This window comes from Symphalangus syndactylus, chromosome 21 (assembly GCF_028878055.3).
Source record: "Symphalangus syndactylus isolate Jambi chromosome 21, NHGRI_mSymSyn1-v2.1_pri, whole genome shotgun sequence".
In the NCBI taxonomy this organism is placed as follows: domain Eukaryota; kingdom Metazoa; phylum Chordata; class Mammalia; order Primates; family Hylobatidae; genus Symphalangus; species Symphalangus syndactylus.
In genome coordinates, this window is record NC_072443.2 from 37,274,810 (window position 1) to 37,297,413 (window position 22,604).

General features: G+C 37.6%; 1 protein-coding gene and 1 long non-coding RNA gene across 7 annotated transcripts in view; one reads left to right on the forward strand and one right to left on the reverse strand.

Annotated features, from left to right (window-relative positions):
- The window catches only part of CFAP44 (cilia and flagella associated protein 44), a 154,228-nt gene that overhangs the window by 121,600 nt on the left and 10,024 nt on the right, over nt 1-22,604 (reverse strand). For all 5 annotated transcript variants that reach the window (XR_010118452.1, XM_055260149.2, XM_063630025.1 and 2 more), the window contains 5 exons: nt 21,308-21,412; nt 12,688-12,840; nt 11,625-11,778; nt 9,479-9,641; nt 6,046-6,148 (listed from right to left, as the gene is read on the reverse strand). Coding sequence is in view for 4 of the 5 variants with exons in the window: in XM_055260149.2 (XP_055116124.2) it covers nt 6,046-6,148; nt 9,479-9,641; nt 11,625-11,778; nt 12,688-12,840; nt 21,308-21,412 (678 nt within the window). In the remaining variant the exon portion in view is untranslated. The remainder of the gene's footprint in view (nt 1-6,045; nt 6,149-9,478; nt 9,642-11,624; nt 11,779-12,687; nt 12,841-21,307; nt 21,413-22,604) is intronic.
- Nucleotides 13,058-21,898, forward strand: LOC129471499 (uncharacterized). 2 transcript variants are annotated; one of them, XR_008653606.2, is made up of 4 exons: nt 13,058-13,106; nt 14,390-14,555; nt 21,326-21,414; nt 21,536-21,898. It is a non-coding gene; the product is annotated as an uncharacterized lncRNA (long non-coding RNA). The 2 variants fall into 2 exon arrangements; XR_008653605.2 differs by lacking the exon at nt 14,390-14,555 and having other exon boundaries at nt 13,060-13,106; nt 21,536-21,604.

Sequence of the window (22,604 nt, forward strand, 5' to 3'; positions counted from 1 at the left end):
CAGCACCTGTTGTTTCCTGACTTTTCAATGATCGCCATTCTAACTGGTGTGAGATGGTATCTCATTGTGGTTTTGATTTGCATTTCTCTGATAGCCAGTGATGATAAGCATTTTTTCATGTGTCTGTTGGCTGCATAAATGTCTTCTTTTGAGAAGTGTCTGTTCATGTCCGTCACCCACTTTTTGATGGGGTTATTTGTTTTTTTCTTGTAAATTTGTTTGAGTTCATTGTAGATTCTGGATATTAGCCCTTTGTCAGATGAGTAGATTGCAAAAATTTTCTCCCATTCTGTCAGTTGCCTGCTCACTCTGATGGTAGTTTCTTTTGCTGTGCAGAAGCTCTTTAGTTTAATTAGATCCTATTTGTCAATTTTGGCTTTTGTTGCAATTGCTTTTGGTGTTTTAGACATGAAGTCCTTGCCCATGCCTATGTCCTGAATGGTGTTGCCTAGGTTCTCTTCTAGGGTTTTTATGGTTTTAGGTCTAACATTTAAGTCTTTAATCCATCTTGAATTAATTTTTGTATAAGGTGTAAGGAAGGGATCCAGTTTCAGCTTTCTACATATGGCTAGCCAGTTTTCCCAGCACCATTTATTAAATAGGGAATCCTTTCCCCATTTCTTGTTTTTGTCAAGTTTGTCAAAGATCAGATGGTTGTAGATGTGTGGTATTATTTCGGAGGGCTCTGTTCTGCTCCATTGGTCTATATGCCTGTTTTAGTACCAGTACCATGCTGTTTTGGTTACTGTAGCCTTGTAGTATAGTTTGAAGTCAGGTAGTGTGATGCCTCCAGCTTTGTTCTTTTGGCTTAGGATTGTCTTGGCAATGTGGGCTTTTTGGTTCCATATGAACTTTAAAGTAGTTTTTTCCAATTCTGTGAAGAAAGTCATTGGTAGCTTCATGGAGATGGCATTGAATCTATAAATTACCTTGGGCAGTATGGCCACGTTCATGATATTGATTGTTCCTATCCAAGAGCATGGAATGTTCTTCCATTTGTCTGTGTTCTCTTTTATTTCATTGAGCAGTGGTTTGTAGTTCTCCTTGAAGAGGTCCTTCACATCCCTTGTAAGTTGGATTCCTAGGTATTTTATTTTCTTTCTAGCAATTGTGAATGGGAGTTCACTCATGATTTGGCTCTCTGTTTGTCTGTGATTGGTGTATAAGAATGCTTGTGATTTTTGCACACTGATTTTGTATCCTGAGACTTTGCTGAAGTTGCTTATCAGCTTAAGCTATTTATGACAAACCCACAGCCAATATCATATTGAATGGGCAAAAACTGGAAGCATTCCCTTTGAAAACTGGCACAAGACAGGGATGCCCCCTCTCACCACTCCTATTCAACATAGTGTTGGAAATTCTGGCCAGGGCAATCAGGCAAGAGAAAGAAATAAAAGGTATTCAATTAGGAACAGAGGAAGTCAAATTGTCCCTGTTTGCAGATGACATGATTGTACATTTAGAAAACGCCGTCGTCTCAGCTTAATAAACTTGTTTTCATTTTACTCTATGGATTCACTTCACCTCAAATTCTTTCTTGTGCAAGGTCTAAGAACCCTCTCTTGGGGTCTGGATCGGGACCCCTTTCCCATAACAATTCCATTAAATGTATCTCTTTTATTTTTTTTTTATTTTTTTATTTTTTTTTTTGAGACGGAGTCTCGCTTTTTCACCCAGGCTGGAGTGCAGTGGCGCGATCTCGGCTCACTGCAAGCGCTGCCTCCCGGGTTCACGCCATTCTCCTGCCTCAGCCTCTCCGAGTAGCTGGGACTACAGGCGCCCGCCACCACGCCCGGCTAATTTTTTGTATTTTTAGTAGAGACGGGGTTTCACCATGGTCTCGATCTCCTGACCTCGTGATCCGCCCGCCTCGGCCTCCCAAAGTGCTGGGATTACAAGCGTGAGCCACCGCGCCCGGCCTTCTTTTATTTCTTCTAAAAAAAAAAAAGATACATTGCAGAACGTCCAAGTTTGTTACATAGGTATACGTGTCCCATGGTGGTTTGCTGCACCTATTGACCTGTCCTCTAAGTTCCTTCCCCTCACCCTCACCCCCCAACAGGCCTTGGTATGTGTTGTTCCCCTCTCTGTGTCCATGTGTTCTCAATCTTCAACTCCCATTTATGAGTGAGAATACACAGCATTTGGTTTTCTGTTCCTGTGTTAGTTTGCTGAGGATGACGGCTTCCAGCTTCATCCATGTCCCTGCAAAGGACATGATCTCATTCCTTTTTATGGCTGTATAGTATTCCATGATGTATATGTACCACATTTTCTTCATCCAGTCTATCATTGATGGGCACTTGGGTTGGTTCCACGTCTTTGCTATTGTAAATAGTGTTGTAATAAACATACGTGTGCATGTCTCTTTACAGCAGAATGATTTATATTCCTTTTGGTATATACCCAGTAATGGCATTGCCGGGTCAAATGGCATTTATGGTTCTAGATCCTTGAGGAATTGCCATACTGTCTTCAACAATGGTCGAATTAATTTACATTCCCACCAAAAGTGTAAAAGCATTCCTATTTCCCCAGAGCCTCGCCAGCATCTATTGTTTCCTGACTTTTTGATAATTGCCATTCTGACTGGCATGAGATGGTATCTTATTGTAGTTTTGATTTGCATTTATCTGATGATCAGTGATGTTGAGCTTTTTTTCACATGCTTGTTGGCTGCATAAATGTATTCTTTTGAGAAGTATCTGTTCATATCCTTTGCTCACTTTTTGATGGAATTGTTTTTTTCTTGTAAACATGTTTAAGTTCCTTGTAAATTCTGGATATTAGACCTTTGTCAGATGGGTAGATTGCAAAAATTTTCTCCCTCTCTGTAGGTTGCCTGTTCACTCTAATGATAGTTTATTTTGCTGTGCAGAAGCTTTTTAGTTTAATTAACTCCCTTTTGTCAGTTTTGGCTTTTGTTGCAATTGCTTTTGGCTCTTTTGTCATGAAGTCTTTGCCCATGCCTATGTCCTGAATGGTATTGCCTAGGTTTTCTTCTAGGGCTTTTATGGTTTTGGGTTTTACATTTAAGTCTTTAATCCATCTTGAGTTAATTTTTGTATAAGGTGTAAGGAAGAGGTCCAGTTTCAGTTTTCTGCATATGACTAGCCAGTTTTCCCAACACCATTTACTGAATAGGAAATCCTTTCCCCATTGCTTGTTTTTGTCAGGTTTGCCAAAGATCAGATGTGTGGTGTTATTTCTGAGGTCTCTGTTCTGCTCCATTTGTCTATATGTCTGTTTTGGTACCAGTACCATGCTGTTTTGGTTACTGTAGCCTTGTAGTATAGTTTGAAGTCAGGTAGTGTGATGCCTCCAGCTTTGTTCTTTTTGCTTAGGACTGTCTTGACTGTATGGGGTCTTCTTTGATTCCACATGAAACTTAAAATCACTTTTTCTAATTCTGTGAAGAATGCTAATGGTAGTTTGATGGGAATAGCATTGAATCTATAAATTACTTTGGGCAGTATGGCCATTTTCACGATATTGATTCTTCCTATCCACAAGCATGGAATGTTTTTCCATTTGTTTGTGTCCTCCTTACTTCCTTGAGCAGTGGTTTGTAGTTCTCCTTGAAAAGGTCCTTCACATCCCTTGTTAGCTGTATTCCTAGGTATTTTATTCTCTTTGTAGTGATTGTGAATGGAAGTTCATTCATGATTTGGCTCTCTGCCTGCCTATTGTTGATGTATAGGAATGCTTGTGATTTTTGCACATGGATTTTGTATCCTGAGACTTTGCTGAAGTTGCTTCTCAGTTCAAGAAGTTTTGGGGATGAGATGATGGGGCTTTCTAAATATAAAGTCATGTCATCTACAAACAGTGACAACTTGACTTCCTCTCTTCCTATTTGAATATGCTTTATTTCTTTCTCTTGCCTGATTGTCCTGGCCAGAACTTCCAATACTATGTTGAATAGGAGTGGTGAGAGAGGGCATCCTTGTCTTGTACGAGTTTTCAAAGAGAATGCTTCCAGCTTTTGCCCATTCAATATGATATTGGCTGTGGGTTTGTCATAAATAGCACTTATCATTTTAAGATATGTTCCATCAGTACCTAGTTTATTGAGAGTTTTTAAAATGAAGGGATGTTAAATTTTGTCGAAGGCCTTTTCTGCATCTATTGAGATAATCGTGTGGTTTTTGTCTTTGGTTCTGTTTATGTGATGGATTACGTTTTTTGATCTGTGTATGTTGAAGCAGCCTTGCATACCAGGGATGAAGGCGGCGTGATCATGATGGATAAGTTTTTCAGTGTGCTGCTGGATTCGGTTTGCCAGTATTTTATTGAAGATTTTTGCATCAATGTTCATCACGGATATTGGCCTGAGGTTTTCTTTTTTTTGTTCTGTCTCTTGCCGGTTTTGGTATCAGGATGATGCTGGCTTCGTAAAATGAGTTAGGAAGGAGTCTCTCCTTTTCAAATGTCTGGAATAGTTTCAGAAGGAATGGTACCAGCTCCTCATTGTATTTCTAGTAGAATTCTGCTGTGAATCTATCTGGTCCTGGAGTTTTTGGTTGGTAGGCTATTAATTACTGCCTCAATTTCAGAGCATGTTATTGGTCTATTCAGGGATTCAACTTCTTTCTGGTTTAGTCTTGGTAGGGTGTATGCATTTAGGAATTTATCCATTTCTTCTAGATTTTCTAGTTTATTTGCATAGAGGTATCTATGGTATTCTCTGATGGTAGTCTGTATTTCTGTGGAGTCAGTGGTGATATCCCGTTTACTACTTTTTATTGCATCTATTTGATTCTTCTCTCCCTTCTTCCTTATTAGTCTAGCTAGTGGTGTACCTATGTTGTTAATTTTTTCAAAAAAACAGCTCCTGGATTCATTGATTTTTTTGGAGGGTTTTTCTGTCTCTATCTCCTTCTGTTCTTCTCTGATCTTAGTTATTTCTTGTCTTCTGCTAGCTTTTGGATTCATTTGCTCTTGCCTCTCTAGTTCATTTAATTGTGATGTTAGGGTGTCAATTGGAGATCTCTCTGGCTTTTTGATGTGGGCATTTAGTGCTATAAAGTTCCCTCTTAACACTGCTTTAGCTGTGTCCTAGAGATTCTCGTATATCATCTCTTTGTTCTCATTGGTTTCAAAGAACTTCTTGATTTCTGCCTTAATTTCATTATTTACACAGGAGTCATTCAGGAGCAGGTTGTTCAATTTCCATGAAATTGAGTGGTTTTTAGTGAGTTTCTTAATCCTGAGTTCTAATTTGATTGCACTGTGGTCTCAGAGACTGTTTGTTATGATTTCAATTCTTATGCATTTGCTGAGGAGTGTTTTACTTCCAATTATGTGGTCAATTTTAGAATAAGTATCATGTAGCACTGAGAAGAATGTATATGCTGTAGATTTGGAGTCGAGAGCTCTGTAGAGGTCTACTAGGTCCACTTGATCCAGAGCCGAGTTCAAGTCCTGAAAATCCTTGTTAATTTTCTGTCTCATTGTTTTAATACTGACAGTGGGGTGTTAAATTCTCCCACTATTATTGTGTGGGGGTCTAAGTCTCTTAGTAGGTCTCTAAGAACTTGTTTTATGAATCTGGGTGCTCTGTACTGGGTGTATATATATATTCAGAATAGTTAGCTCTTCTTGAATTGTTCCTGTTACCATTATGTAATGCCTTTGTCTTTTTTGATTTGTGTTAGTTTAAAATCTGTTTTGTCAGAGACTAAGATTGCAACCCTTGGTGTTTTTTTTTTTTTTCCTTTCCATTTACTTGGTAAATTTTCCTCCATTCCTTTGTTTTGAGCCTGTGTGTGTCTTTGCAGGTAAGATGGGTCTCCTGAATTACAGCACACCAATGGGTCTTGACTCCTTATCCAATTTGCCAGTCTGTGTCTTTTAATTGGGGCATTTAGCTCATTCACATTTAAGGTTAGTATTGTTGTGTGTGAATTTGAATAAATCTCTTTTCTATCTTCCACTAGTTCTGTTTCTCTGGAGAACCTTGACTTATGAAATAATGTCACACCTTCTTCAGAATGTTGTTATCCTTGAACATGAAATATTTAAATGTGCTTCTGGACTCACCTCGAAGGATTCTGTATGGTCTCAGAGAAGGATATTCATAGATGATAATATCTGGAAAACTTCCTTTTTCAGCTACTGTGAAATAAGTTTTATGTGGATGAACCTACAAAAGACAAAATTTCACCAAAATATTAAAAGAAAGATTTTTGTATAAATAGTCTGATTAATGCAGTATTTAGTATCCATTATTTTATAATTTGTTTATTAGGCTTTACTCTAATAGAAAATTCAAAAATGGGCATCAGATATTTAATGATGGATACAATTGAAAACTGAAAACTAGAAGAATACACAGTTTAAATTTTACTTTAAGACAGCCATTTCTAACTCTACAATTTCTTTAATTGCCATTGGAAGAGCTAGAACAATGGTTCTCTATCTTCAACGTGCGTCAGAATCCACTAAAGAGCTTACTAAAATACAGATTGCAAGCCCTAACCCCCAGAATTTCTGACTTAATAGGTCAGGCTGGGACTCAAGAATGTGCATTTACATGTCTAATAAGGTAATTTCTAACTACGTGATTTACATTCTAACAAGGTGATTTACATTTCTAACAAGGTGATGTTGATTCAGCTAGTTTGGAGACCTTGCTTTGAGAATCACTGAGATGAATTGTCTACCCTACATATAAATCAACCTAAATTTTATATAGAAAAATTCATGGAATGTATGGGATTCTTGTTTCCAGACCAGGTTACATCACAATTTTTAAAATTTCACTGTGGAAAAAGTTACAAACGAATGTAAACTTACTAGAAGTGAGAAAGATATAGTACTTCCAAGCCAGACACAGAGGAAAATACAGTAAGTATGCGCTGGATAAACTATTTGTGTCAGTATTTTCAAAGATAGCCATATAAGTTGGATAAAATAGTATGTTCATTTCTGTTATTTTTGTCTATTGGTAAGCCAAATGTGTAGGAAGGGTAAATGGCCAGCCAAAAAATGAAAATAAAAATAAGCTGTTATAAGGATAAGCTATTTAAAACACATATTATGCTTATAAAATTCTGTTTTCAGATATTATTTCACATCTCCTGATTATATATAAGACAAAGAGCCTGGTTCTCAGACATAGATTGCTAATCCTGGTACCCAAGATAACATTATTTCCTTTAAATTTTATACCAACCTTGTGAGCTTGGATACCATTATTATCTCCATCTTATTGATGAGTAAACTGAGGCACAGAGTTTAAGTAACTTTCCTGCAGTCACACAGTCTACAATGTGTTAAGTGTAAGAGATTGGATTCAAGCTAAGTATCAGAGTCAGGAAGCAAACGGGCCTAAGGAATAGCAGATCTCAAGGAAGTAGGGGACATGGATTAAGACCATATCTATCTAGATTCCCATTTGTAAAGAAATATGGTGTAGAACATGTGGTCAAAGAAATTTGGATGAAGATTCAGGCAAATCCTTTACCCTTCTAGGTCTTGTCTACAGTAAATTAAAAAGTTTCTGCCTCTCATATTGGAAATTGCTGTGGGGTTGAGTTTGGGAGTTTTATTTATTTATTTATTTATTGAGACACAGTCTCACTCTGTCACCCAGGCTGGAGTGCAGTGGCACGATCTCTGCTGTCTGCAACCTCCGCCTCCCAGGCTCAAGCAATTCTCGTGCCTCAGCCTCCCGAGTAGCTGGGATTATAAGTGTGTGCCACCACACCTGCTAATTTTTGTATTTTTAGTAGTTAAGGGGTTTTACCATGTTGGCCAGGCTTGTCTTGAACTCCTGGCCTCAAGTAATCCACCCACCTCAGCCTCTCAAAGTGCTGTGATTACAGGTAGGAGCCACTGTGCCAAGCCAGGAGTTTTATTTTTGGTGAAGACCTGGAATTAGTAAATCATTTACTTTACACTCAACATAGAGATTCACCATACCTTTTCCAGGTAGGGTGCCCAGACACTTTTCTCATAGGTTTCTCATAGCCTTGCTAAAGTATTTCTCAACCATAACTGGATAACTGTTTCAGAAAAGATGAGGTAACATGGACAGTGGAGGCAAGGCCTCTGTCACTACCCAGGCTTCAACAGCTCCAGCACACATGGAGAAAAGGCCTTGTGGACATAAAACTGCTCAACATCCAGGTGGATGAAGATTAGGATTAGCATTTTTTTTTTTTTTTTTTTTTTTTTTTGAGACAGAGTCTTGCCCTGTCACCCAGGCTGAAGTGCAACGGCATGATCTCAGTTCACTGCAACCTCCACTTCCCAGGTTCAAGTGGTTCTCCTGCCTCAGCCTCCTGAGTAGCCAGGATTACAGGTGCGTGCCACCATGCCCGGCTAATTTTTTGTATCTTTAGTAGAGACAGGGTTTCACCATGTTGGCCAGGCTGGTCTTGATCTCCTGACCTCATGATCTACCAGCCTCAGCCTCCCAAAGTGCTGGGATTACAGGCATGAGCCACCGTGCTTGGCCAGGATTAGCATTCTTGACCACACTACACCTCTGACTACTGTCCTCAAACCAAATTATTTTATAACAAAATATTAAAATAGAAATTTTAAAGCTATTACGGCCATAAAGTAATAGATAAATATGTGATAATTAGATGTTTCTTGGTCCCCTGCAGACGGTGTGGACCTCAGGGCTTCTGAAACCTCATAGGCCCCAACTGACTTCCCTCCATAAAATCCACGACCCTCTTGTTGGGCCCATGGCTATCTGCACACAGATATTACCACATTATCTTGTGCTTGTGTGTCTAGTTTTTTGTTTTTCTTTTTACAAATATAAGTCTTGTCTCTTTAGATGGATTTTAAACTCTGAATTCACAGAGGTCATGAGTTCTTCTTCATTTAAATTCCCCACTATATGTTCTGTGTAGTGTTGGATGCACAGTATTATGTAATAAATTATTGCTGAACTTATTAATTAGTCTTATAACAAACTCTCCGAGGACATGGACTTTTATCATGTACACATACTATATATAGATAGATGATCAAGAAAGAAACAAACATGATAGTATCTTTCACTCCATACATCTCAACATATCCTGTTTCCATAGTCAATCTATGTCTACGTCCTATCTGTGTGTCTCACATTTTCCTCACCTTCTCCATTCCCATGGCCATGTGCCTGCTTCAGTCTTCAGATTAAGATTCTTTAAAATCTCCCCACTCATCTCCACTTCTAATCTAAATATGAAAAACTTGCACAACTATGAGGAAGTCACCTAACCTCTATAAGCCCATTTCCTTATCTGCAAAAAGAAATAATAATATTATAATAGTGCATAGAGGTAATGACAGTGAATGAGTGTTTGTAATAACTGAATTGAAAATGCCTTGGAATAAAGACAGCTGTGCATCTCATGTGATCCCACAATACTGTGCACGGTGTTGGCATCTAACAACCATGTTCGCTGGTCCACAGAACAAGAAAAAAGGTAGGTTTTTTTTTTTTTCTAATTTATTGAAGGCATACCCCAATGACGCCAATTCCTTCACCACTGCTACTTCGCAGGTAGATCTGTTCCTTGGTTTTCAAATTCAGAAAGATCAGTTGGTTCCCAGCTATGTACATTGCAATACTGTCGTCCAGAAGTTGTAGGTTGGCTCGCTTTCTACATTCATAACCAAAAGAATGTCTGAGGGAAAGTTGCTAAGGAAAAGAAATGAAAAACAATACCATCCTAGGGATTGGAAAAGTGATGAAATAAATTTTTAAATCTATACTCTTAGATGAAGACATGAGGTTGAAGTAGTTGAATTTTACCCTGAAACTCATGATTTTTCTACGTATTACTAACAATTTTGTTTTTAAATTAGGTGAGAAAAAAAGGCCTGGGCAGGAAAAAAATAAACAAATAAATAAATAAATCAGGTGACTATCCCCATACTCTGATTTAGTTACTATTTTAATTTTCCTGGGGAAATCCTGAGAGCCCATTAATTGTTTTTGCAAAAATAAATAAGGTTAAACTTATTTGGGTACCACAGGCAGCAAAAGAAAGGGTTAATTAAAAGAGTACTTAGGGAATACATGATAGCTGACTTGTTCTTCCTAGAATTCCTCACAAGATATAGAAATTATATAAGTCCATCTGCAGAGAGGAGAACTAAATCTAATGGCGGCCATCCCAGCAAGGCAGAATTTTATTCAAGGCCCGAAAAGCTCTCTAGTGAGCCATCCAAAGTGGGGTAAGCTACTTTGTGGTTTTCCTGGTGTTGAAAATGTTTAAGAAAAGGCTATAGTTTATACAGCCACCCATCCAGCATGAATAGAGATAATTCATATATTGAAATTAAAGTTGAGGTTCTTCTGACTCTGCTGTTTAGAATTTGGGCATATTTGTCTAATACAGACCCTCCCATCCTGGAGCAGTGAGAAGGCAGTGCACTGCCAAACCATCTCGGAGTTTTTTCGGAGTACATATGCCCAAGCCCCTCTCCACACAGAACTAGCACAGTAGGTCCAGGAAGGCATCAGAGCATTGTGCACTTCAGGAAAAACTTCCAGGGGACTCTAATATACCACCCCACCCCATTCGGGAAAAAAAGGCTAAAAGAAAGCAAACAGCATAACTTTTGTCAGAAACTTGTCCAAAGATAAGGAAAAAAAAAAAAAGCCATGAAGAGAGAAAATTCCAGGTTACAAGATACTTCAGCGTGAATTAGTTTAGTTACACCTGGGATTTAACAACATGTTCTATTTTTATGTTTTTATGTAAAAAGCAAAACTAGTTAGGGAGTACACCACCCTATCTCTGAAAGTATTCCTTATGTAAGAGGCCAGTTGGTGCTTTAGGCCATGTGGTGATAAGTACTAACTATCCAAAAGAGAAGCACAGTAAATTGCCAGCTAAGGACCTCAATGGAAACTGTTTTCTAACTACCCTCATTGCAAACCTAACATCATAATGTGATGACAAACACGAAATCCCCTTGTCAATCATCCCTGTTTCTACATATCTTCAAAGACTCTTATTCTCCAGACCAATTAAAACTTGATATTTTGTGCCCTGTTTCCTAAGAATTGTCTTCTCTGATAGCTCATCTGATATATAATGTGAAAGTACTAATGCCTTACAATGGACAGACACATAAGTGTTTCAAGAAGGGAAATTGATTATTTAACTTGACAGGCATTGACAAAAGTAAACGGGAAAAAAAAGCCTTCTGATTTCCTTCACTCAGGTCTCATGAACTGCAGCCTTTCCACCTGTGCAAAGGACAGCCAGAAAAATATTTCTCTATATGGTTATTTGGCATCAAACAAAAGCTTAGTTTAAATTAAGATCATGCATTTCTATCAAATCTCTAAGAATTCAAGCTTCTTAGAATTACCTAACATGGGTTGGCACACTTTTTTTTATAAAGGGAAGGTAGTAAATAGTTTTTGCCTTGTGAGCCAGATGGTCTCTGTCACAACTACTTATCCCTGTCTTTGTTGTGTGATGGCAGCCATAATAAACAAAATGTAAGCAAATGGATGTGGCTGTGTTGCAATAAAACTTCATTTACAAAAACAGGTGGGAGGGCACATTTGGGCTTCCTGGGCTATAGTTTGCTGACCTCTGACCTAAGAAATGAAAATCCCAAAATTATACATATTTAGCCAGGGTGGATACACGAGTGTGAGAAGATCCAGTGGTATGTTTGAATCCAGAGTCACAAAAGGCATCGAAGCAAGATCCATATAATCATAGAAGAATCTCTCTGATATTTTCTTCTTAACTTCCTCCTCTGCTTCTTCCACAGCTGGGGCAGGGGTTTGCTGAGGTACTAAAAAAATAAAATAATTTAATTAGAGTGATATGGTTTGGCTGTGTCCCCACCCAAATCTCATCTTGAATTGTAGTTCCTATAATCTCCACATGTCGTGGGAGAGACCTGGTAGGAGGTAATTGAATCACAGGAGCTGTTACCTCCATGCTGTTCTCATGATGGTGAATGAGTTCTCACAAGATCTGACGGTTGTATAAGGGACATTTCCCTCCTTCACTCTGCACTTCTCCTTCCTGCCATCATGTGAATAAGGACATGTTTGCTTCCCTTTCTGCCATAATTGTAAGTTTCCTGAGGCCTCCCCAGCCATGCAGAACTGTGAGTCAAGTAAACCTCTTTCCTTTATAAATTACCCAGTCTTGGGTATGTCTTTATTAGCAGCGTGAGAATGGACTAATACAAAGAGTGCCCAGTGAATCCAAAATTGTATTTCCCAGAGAAAGGAGGAATGTACACAACCTGCATTACTCTAGCAGTAAGCACTACTACTGGCTTGAAGATAGGAAGCAGTCACCAGTGAGCATGGAAGGAAGAGCCATCATGCCCATGTGCATCAGGAGTAAATGCAGAGTTCTGGTCAGTCATGGCACAACAGTCTCCAAGGAGAACTCCCAATTACTTCCAAGGGAAAGTTGAACTCCCACTAATCTGTAGTGGAGCAGTTTTTACACCTTCTTAAAACCCAGAAGAATGAGTGTCAGAGTACTCTATGTGATCCTCAGAAATAAAAACCACAAGTCTAGGGCTGCTGAAGTACCCTACCAAAATATGCACTTGTCCTTTTATCATTCCCACACATATATACATCCTGCATTTTTTCTTTCTATGGATTTATAACTGTTCCATTTGTCTGGGCTTTGTCTCTAAAACAGTGACAACTACTGACAGAAAACTAATAATACCTACCTGTAGTGCTTTGCAAATCATCATACTGAAATGAACTCAAACTTCCTTCCAAATGTTCCTCATCTGAGTCTTCTTCTAAATATGATCCTTCCCCTTCAGTAAATGTTTCATCTGTGTCATCTTCTAAAAATGTGTTATCTTCTTCAACAGGAGCTATTAAAATTTGTTTTAATAACTTCTAAATTTTGATTAAACATTTTCTTATTTCTAAAGTAGCTAAAACTTCCAATTTGCTTGTGCTATAGATGTAATAAATCTAATACATACTCAAAAATTTCTAGAAGAATCATTTTATTTGGTCAGTCTTGTAACTTTACAAAATAAGAAAGCCTTTTCTGCTTGTTAATCTCCATTTTCACTTCATTTCCAGTCTATTTCCTATCACTAATACTTACAAGAAGAAAAAGATGAAGAAAGAGGTTAGTACACTGCTATCATAATTTCAACTAAATTCAATTTTACTAACTTTTATAGGGAACCTGTTATGTTAAAGACAAATAAGGCTTATCGTCTTTCTTTCTCTGAGTATGATGATTTCTCTTGGAAGTGATATCCCAGGAATAAGTTGGAATATTGGCTTTAGGACAAGCTGGGAATGAGAACTGGGATAGAAGTAGAATGGCCCTAGGTATAAGCCAACATTCAGATCAAGTCCAAACATGGGGATGGTTAAAATATACAATGCCAAGCAGGATGGGTATACTTTCATATAGGGCTAGGTGAACTTTCAGAAGAATAAGGAAGAAATGGCAAATGTACTACTAGGTACCAGAGCTACGTAGTAGATCTGAGATGAGGCTAAAAGATTAGGAACAAAGCCCAAGACTAATATGAATAAGATAGAAAAGCTGGGCCAAGCCAATTAGTTGCAGAACAGGGCAGAGTTCCTTAGGATTCATGTATTTGGATGGCAAGAAAGTAATCCTGGGTGACTAAATCGGCCAAACAGATTCCCCAAGGGGGGGCCCTGGAGAACTGCTCTCTGATAATATCTTAGCTCTTTCTTGTGACTGTAGCAACAAAAGACTATTTCCTCATTTCAAGATTAGGGCACTACAAATGTTACACTCCTAACTGCTGGGTTCCCCGGGAAAGGAGATAGAACTGGTAGATAAGGTGATCACTGATTAACGAATTGAGAGTGAATACAGATGAAGGAGAAGAGGTAATAAAAAATAATGGGTATTCTGACCCTGGAGTTGTGCTACTGATGGAAAACTAGAGTTTGGGGGAAAAAACTAATTTGGCAGGAAGTAGGCACATTAAATCAAGCTGGCGAATCAACACACTTAGGCAACTTTGTGAGGGCTGGATATTTCTCTAATTTTTATAATCCTAAAATAGACAGGTGGAAGACTTATGGTTTGAAGAATAAATCAGTATTTGCCTTTCTATTCTTGGAAATAACCTAAAATCAACATTGAGAATAAATGACAAAAACACAAACTCCATTTTTTTATGTAACTAGAAGCAGTTAAAACCCGAAATCACAAATGGATGGCAGGGCTGCTGGCAAAAGGGCTGGCAAAATTAGTGGAGACTGAACAAGGATGGGTGCAGGAGGAAGCAAAGGAAGGTGACCAAGGAGAAAGGAATGCCATAACTGTAGATATCGAAAAGAACCTGTTGGGATTTTTGGTGTATGACCCACAATTTTATATGTGAGTTTCTTCCATTTTTTTTGTTTGTTTGTTTCCTCCAGCCAATGGATGTAGGAAGTTTTGGGGCCTCTCCTCTCCAGCTATCTCAGAGATACTGCTTCCTGCAGTTTGCCTCTGTGATTCCTTATTTACCTCTACCTTTTCCATGAGATTAAGAACACTATAAGAAAGCCTACAAATGCTATGGTTGCACATACAGAAAAATCCGTAAGAGTTACTTTATAAAAAATTCATAAGAACTAAATTATAATTTATTATAATTTTAAAAAGAGTTCAGCATGGTTACTGCATACAACAACAATATACAAATATTAATAGTAGGCATGTATACTTTGGCTATTATGAAGTAACTAGTACCAGGCTGCTCTCTTACTATGATTGTGGAATTACTTAGTTTTTCTTTAATTCTGTCTATTTTTGCTTTGTGTATTGTGATGCTGTTACTAGGTGAATACATATTTATGATTATTATGTTTTCTTAATTGAGCCTTTTATCTTTATGAATAAATTGATCCTTTTACCCTTATGTCACTGGTAGTAGTCTTTGCCTTGAAGTCTATTTTATCTGATATTAATATAGCCACTCTAGCCGTGTTATGCTTACTGTTTGCATGATATATCTTTTTCCATCCATTTACTTTCAACCTATTTGTATCATTATACTTAACATGTGTTTTCTATGAGCATAATATAGTTGGTTCTTGTTTTTATTAGCCATGCTGATAATCTCTGCCTTTTTATATTAATATTCAGTTAACTAATAATTAATGTAATTATTGATATGGTTAGATTTTAATAACATGCTTGTGAAATTAGCAAACAATATTTGATAATTTATTTTCTGTTTTTCTCCTCCTACCTGTCCTTTTTCCTTCTTTTTCTCTTTCCATGTTTTCTTTTAGATTATTTACTCTTTAGAATTCTATTTAAATTTCTGTTGGCTTTTTAGCAATTCTGTGTTTTATTAGTGGTTGCTTCAGAGATTGTAATATATAACAACTTTTCACAGTCTACTTAGAGTTACTATTTATTATAGTAACACGTATCTTTCAGCAATTAATAGAACAAATAGTCAAAAACTTAGTAAAGACATAGATGATCTGAACATCACTATCAACAATCCTGACCTGACATTTATAAAACACTTACACCTGTCAATACAAGATGCACATTCAAGCACACATGGGTCATTTACCAAGACAGATCACTTGCTATGACATAAGACCAGTTTTAATACATTTAAATGGATTGAAATTATATAGAATAGATATGTTCTCTGAAAACAACGGAGGTAAGTTAGAAAGCAATAAGGATAAGATACCTTGAAAAAAAGTCCAATATTTGGAAATTAAATTACACAAGAAAAATAATGCATGGGTCAAGGGGAAATCAACAAAGAAATCAGAAAATTTTTCAAATTAAATAATTATTAAAATACAATATATTAAAGTTGAGATATAGCTAAAGCAGTCCTTGGAGGGAAATTTATAGCTTTCAATACATATGTAAGAAAAGAACAAAAGTCAAAAAAAAACAATGACCTGAAGTTCCACCTCAAGAAGCTGGAAAAATAAATGAAAAAAAAAAATCCAAAGTAAATTAACAAAGCCAAAATCTTAGTCTTTGAAAAGATCAACAATATTGATAAGCTCCTAGCTAGACCAATGAAGAAATAAAAGAGAAACAACATAAATCTCCAACATCAAGAATGAAAACAGATCCTACAAAGTTATGACAACAAATTTGACAATTTAGAAGAGAAGTGAGCAAATTCCATGAAAGATACAAACTTGCAAAACTTAGTAAAGAAGAAATAGAGAGCTCTCTATTTAAAAAATTGAATTCATGGTTAAAATTTTCCCACTCATCAAGAAAATTCCAGGCCCAGACAGCTTTACTGGTAAATTCTACCAAGCATTTAAGGAAGAAATAATACCAGTTCTACACAAAATATTTTTGAAAATAGGAAAGAACAAAATACTTTCCGAAATTATTAAAAAAGGTCTACAATAATTTAGTCCTTTGATAAGAATCAGAAATCAATGCCTTAGTAACTAACAGTCCTTCACCAACATGAGAAATGATGGATAGTTTAGCTGGTACACTTGACCTAAATTTCTTAATAGAACTCAGAGAGGGCAGAAACCTCTTGTTAAGTATGGGAAAAAGTCTACTCCAACTTCTCTGCTTGGGTGGAATACAAGGACTTTTATTCATTCTACATGAGAATCCCAGAGTAAAAACTTGCCCGGATGTGTTAACAGCCTGAGAGCAAAGCAAGGTTTCCAGGGGTGGGGGGAATGCAGCTATCAGATATGAGGCTGAGCCAGGAGGGAGACACCTCTCCACTCAGCAACAAGGTACAGGATGTTCAGAATGCCAGAAAATTATTTCACATTATCATTTGGGAGTCTAAGACCTATGATATATGAACTAATTAATGAGCTGAGCACTGGGCCAGGTCACACTTGAAAAGGTCTGCCCCTAAGAGGGTCTGACATAAGGAAGGCAGTGCTAGACAAAGGGTCATTATCATTAAATCCATCAAGGGAAAGTGGAGAGTAGCATCCAGGAAAACACTGCCAAGGACTGGAAACCAACACAGACAATTCTGTGTCAGAAATGTAGGGAGTACAGAAACATGAAAAAGGAAAAACAAGGGGGGAACAAACTAAAGTTTCTGAGGTAAGTGATATAATCATACTTTTTGGAAAGAACTCTAGTGGTGGTATGGAGGGAGATCTGGACAGGAAGACTGAGGTAGAAATCCATGTTGCAAGAGTCCAAACCAGAGAAGATAAATGCCTAAAATAAAATATAATTGCAGAAACTGTGTATTTACAAGACATGTCTGCGATACAGAACCAAAGACAAAAACCACATAATTATCTCAATAGATGCAGAAAAGGCCTTTGACAAAATTCAACAACCCTTCATGCTAAAAACTCTCAATAAATTAGGTATTCATGGGACATATCTCAAAACAATAAGAGCTATATATGACAAACCCACAGCCAATATCATACTGAATGGGCAAAAACTGGAAGCATTCCCTTTGAAAACTGGCACAAGACAGGGATGCCCTCTCTCACCACTCCTATTCAACACAGTGCTGGAAGTTCTGGCCAGAGCAATCAGGCAGGAGAAGGAAATAAAGGGTATTCAATTAGGAAAAGAGGAAGTCAAATTGTCTCTGTTTGCAGATGACATGATTGCATATCTAGAAAACCCCATTGTCTCAGCCCAAAATCTCCTTAAGCTGATTAGCAACTTCAGCAAAGTCTCAGGATACAAAATCAATGTACAAAAATCACAAGCATTCTTGTACACCAATCACAGACAAACAGAGAGCCAAATCATGAGTGAACTCCCATTCACAATTGCTTCAAAGAGAATAAAATACCTAGGAATCCAACTTACAAGGGATGTGAAGGACCTCTTCAAGGAGAACTACAAACCACTGCTCAATGAAATAAAAGAGGATACAAACAAATGGAAGAACATTCCACGCTCATGAGTTGGAAGAATCAACATCATGAAAATGGCCATACTGCCCAAGGTAATTTATAGATTCAATGCCATCCCCATCAAGCTACCAATGACTTTCTTCACAGAATTGGAAAAAACTACTTTAAAGTTCATATGGAACCAAAAAAGAGCCCGCATCACCAAATCAATCCTAAGCCAAAAGAACAAAGCTGGAGGCATCACGCTGCCTGACTTCAAACTATACTACAAGGCTACAGTAACCAAAACAGCATGGTACTGGTACCACAACAGAGACATAGATCAATGGAACAGAACAGAGCCCTCAGAAATGATGCCGCATATCTACAACTATCTGATCTTTGACAAACCTGACAAAAACAAGAAATGGGGAAAGGATTCCCTATTTAATAAATGGTGCTGGGAAAACTGGCTAGCCATATGTAGAAAGCTGAAACTGGATCCCTTCCTTACACCTTATACAAAAATTAATTCAAGATGGATTAAAGACTTAAATGTTAGACCTAAAACCATTAAAATCCTACAAGAAAACCTAGGCAATACCATTCAGGACATAGGCGTGGGCAAGGACTTCATGTCTAAAACACCAACAGCAATTGCAACAAAAGCCAAAATTGACAAATGGGATCTAATTAAACTAAAGAGCTTCTGCACAGCAAAAGAAACTACCATCAGAGTGAACAGGCAACCTACAGAATGGGAGAAAATTTTTGCAACCTACTCATCTGACAAAGGGCTAATATCCAGAATCTACAAAGAACTCAAACAAATTTACAAGAAAAAAACAAACAACCCCATCAAAAAGTGGGTGAAGGACATGAACAGACACTTCTCAAAAGAAGACATTTATGCAGCCAAAAAAACACATGAAAAAATGCTCATCGTCACTGGCCATCAGAGAAATGCAAATCAAAACCACAGTGAGATACCATCTCACACCAGTTAGAATGGCACTCATTAAAAAGTCAGGAAACAACAGGTGCTGGAGAGGATGTGGAGAAATAGGAACACTTTTACACTGTTGGTGGGACTGTAAACTAGTTCAACCATTGTGGAAGTCAGTGTGGCGATTCCTCAGGGATCTAGAACTAGAAATACCACTTGACCCAGCCATCCCATTACTGGGTATATACCCAAAGGACTATAAATCATGCTGCTATAAAGACACATGCACACGTATGTTTATTGCGGCACTATTCACAATAGCAAAGAGTTGGAACCAACCCAAATGTCCAACAACGATAGACTGGATTAAGAAAATGTGGCACATATACACCATGGAATACTATGCAGCCATAAAAAATGATGAGTTCATGTCCTTTGTAGGGACATGGATGAAACTGGAAAACATCATTCTCAGTAAACTATCGCAAGGACAAAAAACCAAACACCGCATGTTCTCACTCATCGGTGGGAATTGAACAATGAGAACTCATGGACACAGGAAGGGAAACATCACACGCCGGGGACTGTTGTGGGGTGGGGGAAGGGGGGAGGGACAGCATTAGGAGATATACCTAATGCTAAATGATGAGTTAATGGGTGCAGCAAAACAACATGGCACATGGATACCTATGTAACAAACCTGCACATTGTGCACATGTACCCTAAAACCTAAAGTATAATAATAATAAAAAAAGATTTTAATGCAAATTTTGCATGTGTATTGATTTTCCCAGGACCTGATCTTCTCTAGGTGAACAGTCAAAATTAAATTTCTAAAATCATATTTAGGATTAGAACCTTAAAAAGTCAAGATTCCACTAAGATACCTAACATCATGATAGTCAGTCAGAAAGAGCCAGCCGTCTTCCAAAAGTCCTAGTTATAAAATTCCTCCTTTTTTCTTCCATTGCAGTCTATGAAATCCTTCCATACGTTATCCAATTTAATTCCCAAGTGACTCATAATTGTTTTAATGGGTGAGAAAATTGAGACTTAGAAAGATGTGGTAATTTTTCCAAGATCAAGCAACTCCAAATGGTAGATCCAGGACTCAAAACCAAAGTCCAGGTCTCTTTCCACTACACTGTATCAGTAAAGTCCATATAAGACTTAGGAGCTCTCATAAGAGAACTCTAGACCAGACGTGTGGATAGGTTATTATCAACCTGTGTGCCAGGAGCTGTGATAAACAAGTAAAACACAGACTGCTCTTAAGGAACTTTGAGCTTTGTAAGGGAGTTGAACAAGTAAACCACTTCTGTTCTATAAACCCAGATATGCACTATTTAAAAATTATTTTGCCCATTTTTTGACTTTTAGAAAATTATTTTTATTTTTGTTGAAGTACACGCCCATAACTTAAAAAGTCAATTAATGCTAAAAGACTTGTCATTTAAAATACTCAACTTTTCCCTGCTTAACAGCCTTCTCTATCTCTCCAGAAGAATCACTTTTAGCTTCTACTCTTTTTTCTTCTGATATTTACCTCCATATATCTAAATAATATGGATATACTGCTCTCTCTAGCCACTTTTAGACAGTGTTTATTATGGGAAGATGAAGAATGTGAAATCTCTATCACCACTTGCTATCTCTCCGCCCTTGCAATATAATTAACACACAACAAAACTATAGTGAAGTCCATGCTTACTGTTTTTAGTATACTGCCTTAATAACACTCATTCCTGAGTTAAAAATGTGTTATTTTATTTCCTTCTTGAACAACTTACTTTTCTAAAACTAATATCTCATTTATTTTCACTTTTTAACTTTCTGGAATCTCCTGATAAATCTTCCCACATCTTGCCATAGTTCTATAAATTCCACTCAATTCAATTTTCTACATGCATCTATAACATAATCTATTATTTAACATTTTTAACTTTCTGGGAGGTGAAAATTCTCCTTTCCTTGCTTCAGTATAATTGTTCTCTGCATGGCTGCCCATGTGTCATCCTAGGCATTACCTTTGCCTTATTTCTATTTTGAATCTCCTATTTCCTGGACCATATGTAGTCTTTTTTCTTTGCTAACTCCATCATTTTTATGAAGCCCACCTTCCTACAGCTTTCTGGGAACAAGGAGTATAAGAGATCTACTTCGGCCCAGCACGGTGGCTCATGCCTGTAATCCCAGCACTTTGGGAGGCTGAGGTGGGTGGATCACCTGAGGTCAGGAGTTCGAGACCAGCCTGACCAATATGATGAAACCCCATCTCTACTAAAAATACAAAAATTAGCCGGGTGTGGTGGCGGGCGCTAAAATCCCAGCTACTCAGGAGGCTGAGGCAGGAGAATCACTTGAACCCAGGAGGCAGAGGTTTCAGTAAGCCAAGATCATGCCATTGCACTCCAGCCTAAGCAACAAGAGCAAAACTCAGTCTCAAAAAAACAAAAAGAGATCTATTTTATAACATCCAGCTCTTTCTATTCTACTATAAAAATTAATTCTTCAAATGTTTACCTAAATTTAATACTTTTAAAAGTATTCATATTATCTTTACTTACATCTTGATTCTGATTTAGAAGACCTCAGAGACTTCTTCCCTTCACTCTTTGATGTAACTGATTTCTCCCCATCAGTATCCTGATCATCTGGTTCCTTCATTTCCTCTGTAAGTACAAAATTGGGATGAGATATGGATAATGTAGTAAAATTGAAACTAACAGATTTCCCCCTAACAAATTTCATAAGCACCAAACACCATCTGTGTCAATAATCCTTTGTTTGCACAGGATCCAGGATGACCCACCAGCAGAAGGGTGCAACTACCACCAGAGACCTCTGACCTCTGCAAGACAGCTAATTATAATCACAGATTCTCTTTCTCTAGGTAAATTGTCATTGTGGTGCACTTTGGTTTTCTAGAGGTCCACTACCAAAGTTCATCTTTTCCTGAAATGCTTCACCACTAAAATTAACCTTCTGCCATCCTACCTTTGGTCCATCCCTCCCTCTTTCTCTATTTTCAAATTCCCTTGGAGTTACTAATCAATTTCAGTTTTTAAAATATTTTTTGAGCACACCTGCAGTGTATCAAGTCTTATGTTGGGTACTAAATTACAAAACTGGAGAAGAGAAATATGGTCCCTAACTTTATGGAGCTTGTTTAGAAAGATAGATATTAAACAAGCAATTAAAATAATGAGTGCTACAAAAAGGAAAATAGAGGGTACTGTGGGCATGTATAGCAAGAAGCCTAAAACATGATGGGGGGTTAGAGAAGAGGTGTTTGAGACATGGTTGACGGTCAGGAATTGGCCAGGCAAAGAATGTGAAAGATATGTCAGGCACATCAAAGACAGCTGCATCTTTAAAGGGCTGCAAGCAGTCTATTGGCCAGAGTGGGAGAGTAAAATGGATATTGAAGAGGAGGTGGGTACGATATCATAAAGTTGTCTCTAAGCTTTGCTAAGAAGTTTATACCTTATTTCCTTGACAACTGAAAACCATTGAAGGGTTTAAAGAGGGGAGTGACACAACAGGTTTTCTCTGCCCTCTGTCTATATTGCAGCTTTTCATATATTTGAAAACACCTTCCTTCTAAGTCTTCACTTCTCTATACTAAACACCCCATGTTTCCTCAACATTCTTCTATGATACGCCTGGAAAGCGGAATGGAACACTAGTTCTATTTGGATCAGATTTATAGTTAGATTAGGGTTTGAATCCCAGTACTGACATATAACTAGCTAACTAAACTTTACAAGAATTCCCCAAATGTAATGAGAATGAAGAAAAAACTTTTTATAAGCCTGCTATGAGGGTTACTTAAACTGCCACACTGTTATATCTTCCTGGTCT